Here is a 13,355-nt window from a genome sequence, read left to right as displayed (position 1 = left end):
ATAGGGTTCATAAACATTTTATTTATTTATTTATTTATTTATTTTAAATTTTTATTTATTTGTGATAGTCACACACACAGAGAGAGGCAGAGACACAGGCAGAGGGAGAAGCAGGCTCCATGCACCGGGAGCCCGACGTGGGATTCGATCCCGGGTCTCCAGGATCGCGCCCTGGGCCAAAGGCAGGCGCCAAACCGCTGCGCCACCCAGGGATCCCCTAAACATTATATTTAAACAAAAGATAGCATTTTGGGGAAATTGCCACATTTAGAGCCCAAATTCCCTGTCTTAAGTGTGTGCTGCATTGGCATTGGGGCTTGGTTGTCCAATTTTGCTTTCCAATTTCTCTCAAGAGTCCATTCCATCTTTCAATGACACTTGCTGCCTAGCTGTGACATGGCCATGAAAGTTCCAATGAACATCCCAGGTAGCTGCCTACTAATGCATTTTTTTGTTTTTTGTTTTTTTGATTCGCGGGAGAGAGTGGAGCGGCAGCGGGTCGCGGGCAGGCGCCTGGGGAGGATTACTCGGGTCGAACGCTCTCTGGGGTCTTTCATGTTTTGGACTACATTTTCCAGAGGCCTCCGGGCGTAACGTCACTTCCTTCTAAGGCGGGCTGCGCTGCGCCGCGCCCCGCCCCAGCGGAGAAAGCGCTGTCTGTTGCTTGGTTCCCGGTACCGCGGGACGGGAGCCTGACGCCGGGGAGGCTGAAGGTGAGGCTTGTCTTAGCCCGGGAGCCAGGCCGGCGGTGTGTGGAGCCTCAGGCTTTAACGCCGTCTCGTGTGTGTGTGTGTGTGTGTGTGTGTGTGTGTGTGTGACGTAACGTGCCTGTGGGACTGCATGGTTATGTGTGACCACATGAAGGAGTGGTAATTGTGCCTCCAGCCGGGACAGTGCTTGTGAGGTTGACTCCTCCTTTAATTATGTCATTGACTTTTTTCGCGTCTGTCTGTGTCTAGCCGACCGTGTCTAGCGGGAGTCTGTGGGCGGAGGGGCGGCGACGATAGGGAAATGGACACCCTGAGGGCATTTGTCCGTTGCAGGGTTCCTGGAAGCTTGTGGTTGTGGGGTCTCTCTGGCTGGCTGCGTGGCGGAAACCCAGATTGGGCTAGAGACGAATTTTGCCTGGAAAGGAATCAAATTCCCTTTGAGAGAGGCCGGCCACTCGGGGAGAAGACAGGCTCTTGGCCAAAGGGCCAAATCAGGTTTCTTCCTGGCCAGAGATGGCCCAGAGATTTTGATTCTTACTTTTAATTTATTGTTTTGATATTTTTGGCCCAGTTTCTTTAAAGATTTTTATTTATTCATGAAAGAGAGAGAGAGAGGCAGAGACACAGGCAGAGGGAGAAGCAGGCTCCATGCAGGGAGCCCGAAGTGGGACTCGATCCTGGGTCTCCAGGATCACGCTCTGGGCTGAAGGCAGTGCTAAACCACTGAGCCATCCGGCTGCCCTGGCCCAGAGATTTTTTAAAGGGGTTTAATCAGTTAAGGGAAAGCCGAGGTCTGTGACATTTCTTGATCACATGCAGACTTGATGCTGGCTATAGAGTTATCTCGGTCCTTGCAGGTTGTGCAAGAAATTCAAGTTCCCTAGTGCTCGGGGTTTCCGTGGGTTGTGCAAGAGTACTCTGTTCTTTTCGAAAAGGAGGGCAAAGTCTACAAACGCGCAGAGGGAGGGGAGGTCAGTAAAATCCTTGTGTGACCTTAAAAAGGGAAAACATTTTGCTAAAAGATTGCTGGGCAAGCAGAAAGCTAAAGGGACTTCAGACAGGCTTGCTGGCCTCAGTGGCCTGGGGAAGTTCTGCTCTTTTATTCCTGAAGACCAGTGGTCTGCATATCTCAAAGAAAGCAAACTAGTCCTGTCACAGATCGAGGGACTTAAGTTAGCAAGCTAGGACTGTGTTAACTTGAAGTGAGTTAACCCATAAGACTGGCTGGAGTGTTGTTACAACTGCCCCTTCTCCTGGTAGCCACGGCGGGTGTGTGTGTGTGTGTGTGTGTGTGTGTGTGTGTATGTGCAAGTTCCTGGAAATGTCTGATGTGGGAAAATAAAAGGTGAGTCCCAGATTAAAGATTCTGGATAAATTTATCTCCAAGTCACAAACCTGATTTCAGATTGAGACTCTAAGAGCCAAAAACAGCCCCAAGTTGGTGGGAGAGTCTGAGAAAAGAGGAGGAGGAAAACTGCGGTTTTAAGATTCTAATCTGTTGTCTCAGGAAATCACCTGGGGAGACCTGTGGGGATTCTTCACTTCCGCCCTGGTTCTCAGAGAGGGCAACATTGCTCAGATCTCTCTCTGACCTTCCTCTAAATGTTTATTTAGTTTGAGGAGTGGTTGGGGTGGAAGTAGTTGCTTGTTTCTAACAAGTCAGTCTGGGCTCAAAGAAAGGCGTGGTGTCTCAGGATTCTTTCCCCTTACCAATTAATGGACTTGTCTTATACAGATGACCAGAGACTAAGGGAATAGCTGCTGTCGGACAACTGAGAGTTCTGTCCAAGGTAAGTTGTTATTTTTTATTTTGTATCAAGTATTTTCTGGTTTTTCATGATATGGGAACATTTGCTTTTTCTTTTTGAAATTCCTTAACAAGGATCTTTTAGTGTTCTGGTCTTTGGGCCTGGCTATTCCAAAGAATAATGGGGTCCAAAGGAATGGACCCAAAGAGGTTATTCCACTCCATTTTGCTCCCTTTGACCTGAGGTACACATATTCACCTGGCAAATACTTCAATTCCATTTTTATACGTAGTCTTTTTCTAAGATTTTTGAAGGAATGGAATGCATCTCTGAGAGTGAAATTTGAAAGCCTTGATTTTTAGTATTTTGTTTTCAATTTTATTGCTTAAGAGATAAGTATTTAAAAGGTTCAAAAAAGTATACAGTGAATTCTCCTCCCTGGCTCTACCACTAGTCACGAACTTTTCCTACTTAGAAGGCAACCAGTGTGCCTAGTTTCTTGAGTACTTCCAAGGGAATTGTATACATCTATTAGTACATGAAGGACTTCTTCACTTTATTACATAATTCCATAATTTTAAGAACTAACTCTTATTAATGAACTTATACTTAATTAATAACTTAACTCTTATTAATGAACTTTCAGATGGCTATCAGTCTTTGGCTGTTAATAAACAATGGTGGGATAAATATCCTTGAATATATGTCATTTAGCACATCAGTGATTTTGTTTGTAGAATAAATGCTAGTTTCTCAGACATTTATGTAGACTTTAAATTTTAATAATTTTTGCTATTTTGTCCCTTGTATTAGCACTTTTCTAACCAGTATTTTCTGATTTTATGTTTCATTCAAGGTATTTTGGTGGTTGTTGGAAAATTTAAGGAAATTATTAATATGCTGTTATAGGATTTTTCAAGCTATGGGGTTGTTACCTGATTTTTGTGTGTGATAAAATCAATTTACTAAGCCCTGATTAACATTTTCTTTAACTCTTCATTGTAAAAAATTCAAACATGTACAAAAATGGACAACATAGCAATGAACCTCTATGTATCACTTTGCTCAGCTTCAGTATTGATTGACTTATGACCAATCTTGTTTAATCTGTATCTCTACCTACCCAGGATTATTTTGAAACACATACCAGAAGTCGTATCATTCCATCCATAAATGTGTATGTAAATGATAGTCTTTAAAAAACTTAATCAGATACCCTTATTTTCCCTAAAAAAAAAAAAAAAAAATCCTTAATATCAGATTTCCAGCTAAAGTTAATGTTTCCCCACGGGGCAAATAACTTTGTTTTTAATTTTAAGATTTCTTTGAATCTGGGCTCAAATAAGGTCCATGCATAAGTCTTTTAATAAAGTCTTTTTTAAAATCTATAGTTTCTCATTCTTATTTATTTTTTTTATTTATTTGAGAGAGCATGTAATTGGGGCAGGGACAAAGGGAGAAGGAGACAGAATCTGAAGCAGACTCCCTTCTGAGTTTGGATCCCAATGCTGGGCTTGATTCCACGACCACCAGATCATGACCTGAGCTGAAAACAAGTGTCAGACACCCAATGATTGAGCCACCCAAGTGCCTCTCATTCTTATTCTTTCCCTCTTTCCTTGCAATGTATTTGTTGAAGAAGCTGGGTGATTTGTCCAGTAAAGTTTCCCACAGTCTGTCATCATTAACATGTTTTTCTGTATTTCTCTAGTTAGAAGTTAGATCTAGAGACTTGATCAGGTTTAGGTATCTTCCCTCCATTCCCTGCCTTCCCCCTTTTTTGGGGCAAAATGACTTCAGTGATGCTAATGTAAACTTCTATGAAGAGGAACATAATGTCTGCTTACCTCTTCTCGTGATATTTTCTATTATTATTTAATTAGAGATTGCTAAATACAGTCTAATTAATTATATCTTTATTCTTTAATGGAGTAATTATGTAAAGTGAAAAGCCTCTGTATGAACTAATTGGTTCTCTTGAGGTACAGATTACTTAGGGAAGCAGGACAGTTTTTTTCTCCTAACTTACCAGTTTTCAAAATAAGGAAATAATGAACCATAATGAAATGATGGTTTGATAGCATTCTCTCCTGGGGACCAGTGATTGTTATTTTTTATTGTTAAGATGAACAGATTGTTATACCTGTCATTATAAAGGTATGGATTTTGATACATTTACATGTTTCAATCTATTGTGGTTGTTTTATTTATGTATACTTAAATTAGTATTGTGCTATATTTGACTATTTGGAGCCTATTTAGTTAGGTTGGCTCATGGGTCCTTTTGAATTGATCTTAGTAGTCTTTGCTAGTCTTTGCTTTCTTGATTTTTGGTAGATCTCAGTCAGGGGTTGACTAACTTTCTGCAAAGGGGGATCTAGTTAGTGTTTTAGGTTTATGCGTCATATATTCTGGTTGCAACTACTCAAGTTTGTTGTAGAATGAAAGCAGCCGTATGTAATACATAAGCAAAAGGACATGGCTCAGTTCCAATGAAACTTTGTTTCCAAAATCAACCAAAAGTGTAAGGAATAGGGGCAGAGGTTAAAAGGTGAAATTCAGTATCTGATACAGTGAAGGCTAATAGAGATGATTTCATTTTCACAGGGGGTAGGTGCCAGCTGCAATTTTTAATCAAACACTGCCCACATACATGCCTTCTAAACACACTCTCAATGAAATCAAATCTTCTGTAACACCCATGAAAGAGAGATGCTATTACTTTGTTTCCAAGCAGTTTTCAGATTTCTAGTAACATTTCAAATCAAAACCTTGCCTTTTATGTGAAAAGGTCTCTTACAGACTTGATAGCTTGTTAGGGAAAAATAAATGGATAGATGGAATTTATTGGGGTTAAATTTGAGAGAAAAGGAAAAATAGAAAACTCATATTAATATGTGTTATTTTATTCTTAAGCATTTTTACCCTTGTTTCTGAGGTCATTGGTTTAATAATGCCCCAAATAGGACTTTTCCCATGGCAGGGATCTTGAGTACTTGAATTGTATTGAATTAAATTTAATTGAAATAGATTGTAATCAGCAAAGAAAAAGTCAAATTTTCACTCTTTGCAGATGACATGATACTCTACATAGAAAACTTAAGACTCCACCAAAAAATTGCTAGAACTGATGTAAGAATTCAGCAAAGTTGCAGGATATAAAATCAAGACACAGAATCTGTTGTGTTTCTATACACTGTGTTTTTATACAAGCTAAAATTTGTATGGAAGCACAAAAGACCCTGAATAGCCAAAACAACCTTGAAAAAGCAAAGCAAAGCTGGAGGCATCATAATCCTAGACGTCAAATTATATTACAAAGCTGTAGTGATCAAGACAATATGGTACTGGCACCAAAACAGACACATTGATCAATGGAGCAGAATAGAAAACCTAGAAATGAACCCTCAACTCTGTGGTCAACTAATCTTTGACAAAGCAGGAAAGAATATCCAATGGAAAAGTACCCCAACAAATGGTATTGGGAAAACTGGACAGCAACATGCAAAAGAATGAAACTACCATACACAAAAATAAATTCAAAATGGATGAAAGACATAAATACAAGGCAGGAATCCATCAAAATCCTAGAGGAGAACACAGGCAGTAAACTTTTGTTCATTGGCTGTAGTAATTTCTTGCTAGACGAGGCAAAGGAAACAAAAAGCATAAATGAACTATTGGGACTTCATCAAAATAAAACTTCCTCACAGCAAAGGAAACAATCAGCAAAAGTAAAAGGCAGCGTATAGAATGGGAGAAGATATTTGCAAATGACATATCTGATAAAGAATTAGTGTCCAAAATCTATGAAGAACTTATCAAACTCAACACCCCCCCCCAAAAAAAAAACCAATCCAGTTAAAGAAATGGGCAGAAGACATGAATAGACACTTTTCCAAAGAAGACATCCAGATGGCTAACAGACACATGAAAAGGCGCTCAACATCACTCATCAGGGAAATACAAATGAAAACTACAATGAGATAATCACCTCATACTAGTCAGAATGGCTAAAATCAACAACTCAAGAAACAACAGATGTTGGGCAAGGATATGATAAAAGGGGAACCCCCTTACCCTGTTGGTGGAAATGCAAACTGGTGTAGCCACTCTGGAAAAGAGTATGGAGGTTCCTCAAGAAGTTAAAAATAGAGCTACCCTATGACCCGGTAATTGCACTACTAGGTATTTACCCCAAAGGATACAAAAAAATACTGATTCAAAGAAAGGGATACATGCATCCCAATGTTTATAGCAGCATTACAACAATAACCAAATTATGGAAAGAGCCCAAATGTCCATTGAGTGACAAACGGGTAAGGAAGATGTGGTATATATATATGCAATGGAATATTACTCATTCATAAAAATAAATGAAGCCTTGCCATTTGCAATGACATAGATTGGAGCTAGACAGTATTAGGCTAACTGAAATAAGTCAGTCAAAGAAAGACAAATACCATATGATTTCACTCATATGTAGAATTTGAGAAACAAAACATTGATGAGCATAGGGGGAAAAATGAAAAAGAAGAGCTAACCAGAAAACAATGCTAATTATAGAGAACAAACTGATTATGATTAAAGAGAAAGTAGGTGGGGGGATGGGTTGGGTTAAATGGATGATGGGTATTAAGGAAGGCACTTGTTGTGATGAGCAACAGGTATTGTATGTGAATTTTTTTACAAAAGATTTTATTTATTCATTCATGATAGGGAGAGAGAGGCAGAGACACAGGCAGAGGGAGAAGCAGGCTCCCTGCCGGGAGCCCGATGCGGGATCTGATCCCGGGACTCCAGGATTGCGCCCTGGGCCAAAGGCAGGCGCTAAACCGCTGAGCCACCCAGGGATCCCCTATTGTATGTGAATTATGAATTACTAAATCCTGTACTTGAAACTAATATTACACTGTATGTTAACGAACTGGAATTTAAATAAAAAAACTTGAGGATGGATTAAAAAAAGAGAGCTAACATCTTAAAACTCTTGAAACAAAGGAGGTCTCCACTATCTAGGTTAGACAGTGGTTTTTTATTAGACACCAAAAGCACAAGCAACCAAAGGAACAAAAATTATATAAATAGGATTTTAGCAAAGTTAAAAACTTTTGAGTTTCAAAAGACACCATGAAATAAGTGAGAATTTAGCTCACAAAATGAGACCAAAATGTACAAATTGTATGTTTAGTAAAGGAAATGTATCTTACAATATATGAAGAATTGTTTCAAGGCATCAATAAAATGACAACCATATTTTTTAAATGAGCAAATAATTTGGAAATATTTTTCCAAAGAAAGGATAGAAATGATCAATATCATTAGGGAAATGTAAATCAAAATCACAGTGACATACCACTTCAAATTCACAAGAATGACTATAACCCCAAAAGGTGGTGAGGATGTAGAATAATTGAAAGTTTTACAGATTTTTGTTGGAACTATAAGATGATGCAGTTGTTTTGGAACAGAATTTGGCAGTTCCTAAAAATGTTAAACATAGAGTTATCATATGACCCTATAAGTCCATTTTAGGTATATATATCTAAGAGAAATGAAATATATGTCCCCATAAAAAGATGTAGCTGAATGTTCTTATAGTAACAAAAGGTGAAAACATTGCAAATGTCCATCAACTGATGAATGGGGGAAAAAAGATGCTCTATCCTTACAGTGGAATGTTATTTGGCAATATATAGGCATGAAGTCCTGGTCCATGCTGAAATATAAATGAACTTTGAAACTTTTTAGTACATGAAAGAAGCTAATCACAAAAGACACATACTCTATAATTTCATTTATACAAAATGTCTATCTAGAATAGACAAATCTGTAGATTCAAAGAGTAAATTAGTAGTTGCCAGGATCTGGAGGAATGGAAGTAATTATTAATGTGTATGGTTTTTTGTTTTGGTTTGTTTTTTTTTAATAATGAAAATACTCTACAAGTAGATGGTGGTGATAGTTGCACATCTCTATGAATATACTAAAAACCGTTCACTTGTATTTTTAAGAGTATGAATTTATGAAATGTGAATTTTTGTCAGTAAAGCTGTTAGAAAAAGAAACAGATACAAGGAAGATGCTAGAGCTGGTAGTGGTGGAGAATGGTGGTGGGGGTGGTGATGGTGGTGGTGGTGGTGGTTATATTCACAGACCTGTTTGCTGATCAATTAAGTATTAATGTATATAAGGCATCAAGCACATGGTATGTGCTTGGGGGAAATTATTTCTTGTACAGCCACTTTTTAAAAAAATTATTTATTTATTTATGATAGTCACATACAGAGAGAGAGAGAGAGAGAAAGAGAGAGAGAGAGAGAGGCAGAGACATAGGCAGAGGGAGAAGCAGGCTCCATGCACCGGGAGCCCGACGTGGGATTCGATCCCGGGTCTCCAGGATAGTGCCCTGGGCCAAAGGCAGGCGCCAAACTGCTGCGCCACCCAGGGATCCCTTGTACAGCCACTTTTAAAAAAAGATTTTAATTATTTATTCATGAGAGACACAGAGAGAGGCAGAGACATAGGCAGAGGGAGAAGGAGGCTCCCTGTGGGGAGCCTGATGCAGGACTCAATCTCAGGACCCCAGGATCACAACCTGAGCGAAAGGCAGACACTCAACCACTGAGCCACCCAGGTGCCCCTGTACAACCACTTTCTTAAGCTCCTCAATGCCTTTAACTTGACATTTAGAGACAGAATGATGTTAAGCGGGATTACAGGGAGGTACTGCCTCCAAAGTTCCTGAATTCAGCTAAGGCCGTGAGTCAATGCAACAGGCAGTTGTTTTCTGTTAGAGAATGCTTTGAATTTGTTCCTTGGTTACTGGGTGAGTATAGTGGGACTTTATGTGGCCTGGATGAAGCCTGTGCTTTGCATTCAGCATGCTTCTTGCACTTGGAATGTGAGAATGATCCAGGGAAGCACCTGAGGTATTTAGTGTGTTGTGACTGGGGGAAAGAGGTAGATCTTAATCATGGAAAGTGTTTTCCCTAGGAATTGGCCTAACATAGTTACAGAGTATTTCAAGGCCTGAGGACACTAGCAGTGTTCTTGAGGTGGGTACTACTTGAATAAATTTGGATCACAGTCCCCAAGGTTGTAAAAGATGAACTACTAAGACCAGGTCAGGGAACTCTTAACAACATCATAGGGATTGGGTACTGCTTTAGCATAAATTAGTTCTTTTACATCTCTGTTTTCTGGAATTAGGGAAGGAATGAGATTGTCTGGACTTCTGCAGTATGTATTTTGGAACATAGAAGAGACCAGGCACCATGAAAAGGGGAAGAAATATTTAATCTAGTCATTTAGAAGTAGGCCTCTTTTCATGGTTTCTTTTTTCTTCCCTGTTTATCAGGACTGCACTTCTCCATGAGGAGAAGCCAGAGGAGGACTCATAAGTTGCAATTCTAAGCCATGCCTTGTGTGAGTTCATGTTTCTTCTTCCCCTTTGTTTTTATTTTTAAAGTTTTATTTATTTAAGAGAGTGAGCAAGAGAGAGAGAGAACCACAAGTGGGGAGGGGCAGAGGGGGACAGAGAGAAGCAGGCTCCCCATTGAGCAAGGAGCCCAATGCAGGGCTCAATCCGAGGACCCTGGGATCATGACCTGAGCTGAAGGCAGACATGTGACTAACTGAGCCAACCAGATGCCCCTCTTCTTCCTTTTTAAATTTTTTTTTTTAAGATTTTATTTATTTATAAAAGACACAGAGGAGAGAGAGAGGCAGAGACACAGGCAGAGGGAGAAGCATGCTCTAGGCAGGGAGCCTGACGTGGGATTTGATCCTGGGACTCCAGAATCACGCCCTGGACTGAAGGCATGCGCTAAACCACTGAGCCACCCAGGGATTCCCCTCTTCTTCCTTTTTTATATCAATCATTGTTGAATATTCTGTATTCTTATCTCCAGACTTTCTGTTTTACCAAGTGTTTGCTCTCTTGCTCACTCTCATTCTAGTGAATGATGGGAATGAGTCCCAGGTCTTTCTCACCTGTTCCTCCCTTCTTTAATAGTGTTTTGGGATCCATTTGCAAATCACTAAATGTATTTGAGGAAAGTGTAGAACCTCTCCTGTCAGAATGTGTTTTGATGAGATGGTACTACATATGAAAACTTTGGTATTTCTCATTGACTTGGATTTTCTCATCGATTAAGATGGAAATTGGTATTAGTCTCAAAATATAGTAAGATCTGCTCTATGAAGCTTATAAGATTGGAAATGTGATCAAATGCAAGAGTGAGGAAAGAGAGAGAGAGAGAATTGTGTCAGGGAATACCTAAGAAATTAATACAGTGACAAGGTTCATTTTGAATATGAGTAACATATATAGGTCAAAAGCCACATCTGAGTGAGTGTAGCTCATCTTTCATTAGCTTTCTGTTGCACATAATAAGCAGAAGTGTATAGGGAGCAATGGTAAGTGATAATATGATCAGCCAGATGATTAAATGATTGAGGATTTTAGAAACAGCTGTAAAGGATGTTAGAGGAGGGGTGCAAACTACTGCAAAATAAGAAATTGATAACAATCATAATATGGAATATTATGTAATATCTAAAAATGATATCTGTGAAAGGATTTTCCAGGACCAGGAAGAAAGAATATTATTACTAAATTATTCTGAGACTTAACTTGGAAAGAAATTCTGAAATTATGTGTAAATCTTATTTTCTAAGATAACATTTTTTAAAAAGATTTTATTTATTCATGAGAGAGAGAGAGAGAGAGAGAGAGAGAGAGGTAGAGACACAGGCAAAGGGAGAAGCAGGCTCCATGCAGGGAGCCTGACATGGGATTCAATCCTGGATCCCCAGGATCAGATCCTGGGCTGAAGGCGGCACTAAACTGCTGAGCCACCTGGGCTGCCCCTAAGATAAACATTTTAAGAGAAATTTTGGAATGTGCCTATTAGATTTCTTTTTTATTTTCTCTTCCCTCTCTCCTTCCAGGCCTCCCTTTTTTCTTCCCTTCTTTTCTTTCTGTTTTTAGTTCTTTAAAAGGACAAGGGAGGAAGGAACTTTCAGTTTATTTGAGGATTTGCATTATGCAAATGTTTGTGTGTTATGTGCTACCACACATTATTTCACTTAATCACAAAACTATACTTACCTGACTTCTGTTCATTCCCATTGCTGTTCATTCCCACTGCTGTATGTGATAGAGTAAATAGGAATGTTCAGGAATTGTTTAGGTGCTCTGTATTTCACACTCATTTACCTTCTATTATTTACCCACATCACAAGCGTCCAGTTTCAACATATTTGCTATTTGGCCCCTTTATAATACTTTTTTCCTCCTTTTATTACTGTGTGTATGTGGTGCTCTCATTCTAAAAATATTTATTTTGTCAGTAACACTTGGGTTTGCCATTTCAGAGGTTGGTGTTGTTCAAGGATGTGGCGGTAGATTTCTCTCAGGAGGAGTGGGAGTGCCTGGACTTGGAACAGAAGGATTTGTACAGAGATGTGATGTTGGAAAACTATAGCAACCTGGTCTCGCTGGGTAAGTTTGGTCCCAATAATTTGACTTAAATCAAATTTGTGAAATTTGGGAAATGTTTCAAGTACCTAGGTGAATTTCAGACCCCTAGTCCCAACTAAGTTATCTGTGGCTTATAGACTTCAAAATGAACAGCTCCATTGAGTACCTTTATCTTGTTATTCTTCAGATATCCTTCTTCTGTATCTTTTTTTAAAAAGATTATTTATTTATTTATTTATTTATTTATTTATTTATTTGAGAGAGAGAGAGAGAGTACATGAGAGCATGAGGAGTGGGAAGTCGATGGAGAGTAAGATGCATACTCCCTGATGAGTAGGGAGCCCAATTCAGGGCTCGATCCCAGGACCCCTGAGATCATGACCCCAGCCAAAGGCAAACACTTAACCCTCTGAGCCACCCAGGTGCCACCCTCTGAATCTTTCTGTAATTGACATTCTTACTTGATGAACAATGGACTCAATTTTAATCCTGGGCAAGCAGAGTATAATCATATCTTTTTCCATTCTTATAAGCAGGATTTTCCATTTCTAAAGCAGATGTGCTTTCCTTGTTGAAGCAAGGGAAAGAGCCCTGGAAGGTTGTGCAGGAAGTGACAAGAAGTCAGAGTTCAGGTGAGTAAGAGATGGTCAGACAAGAGGAGGCCATGTGGAGAACAGTCAGATCACTTAATTTGTTGGCTACAACTTTGGGATATTAGCTGAGAAGTTCTCCTCAAAGACCAAACCAAGGCCATTGGAGTAAAAGCTTGAATACTAGAAGGCAAAATTGTTTTACCATCAGTTACCAAAGGAAACCCCTTCTTCACCCCAATTACCACTTCCTTTTACATTTCCCTGTATTTTCAAATAGGGAATAGCCCTTCTTCTCCAGTGCTAACAATTTTACCTATATTTTTTATCCAGTTAATGAGGGAGAATAAAGGTTGGAAATGAGGTCAGAGAGGAGATGGGGCTAGGTCATATAGGGACCTGTATGCCATGAAAAAGAATTGGAATTACATTGAAACTACAATGAGAATGATTGGCTGATTTCAACCAGGAAAGTGATGTGATTAAACTTGTTATTTTCAAAGACTAATCCAGATATTGTATAGAAAACAAAATGGGAGCAAGAGTGAAGCAGAAAGACCAGTTGGAAAGCCATTTTTTAAATTAGAAATTGTGATGGCTTAGATGAGGGCAGTAGTAAGCAAAGGTGACATGAAGGTGTCAGATTCTGATCAGATTTTAAAGGTCATGCCTCTTGCTCATTAATTGGAAGTGGTGTATAATGAAAGAAAAATCCAGTATAACTTTTTAAATTTATGCCTGAACAATTGGATATCTTTTTCTTCGTTGGGAAAGACAGATGTTCAAGAGTTCTGTTTTGTTCATGATACTTTAGGATTAT

The 13,355-nt window shown here is 39.2% G+C and overlaps 1 protein-coding gene across 2 annotated transcripts in view; it reads left to right on the top strand.

The window, feature by feature from the left end:
* The first annotated feature begins 235 nt into the window (after positions 1–235).
* Positions 236–13,355, top strand: part of LOC144315406 (uncharacterized) — a 33,066-nt gene continuing 19,946 nt past the window's right edge. Inside the window, exons 1-5 of one of the 2 annotated variants that reach the window (XM_077899936.1) lie at positions 236–713; positions 2,446–2,500; positions 9,819–9,886; positions 11,840–11,966; positions 12,479–12,577. In XM_077899936.1, coding sequence (XP_077756062.1) covers positions 9,878–9,886; positions 11,840–11,966; positions 12,479–12,577 — 235 coding nt within the window. In that variant the 5' untranslated portion in view covers positions 236–713; positions 2,446–2,500; positions 9,819–9,877. The remainder of the gene's footprint in view (positions 714–2,445; positions 2,501–9,818; positions 9,887–11,839; positions 11,967–12,478; positions 12,578–13,355) is intronic. The other variant, XM_077899995.1, reaches the window with a different exon arrangement.

Source organism: Canis aureus, chromosome 1 (genome assembly GCF_053574225.1).
Source record: "Canis aureus isolate CA01 chromosome 1, VMU_Caureus_v.1.0, whole genome shotgun sequence".
NCBI lineage: Eukaryota > Metazoa > Chordata > Mammalia > Carnivora > Canidae > Canis > Canis aureus.
The sequence above is the reverse complement of the archived record's forward strand: the minus strand, read 5'-3'. Positions and strand labels throughout refer to the sequence as shown.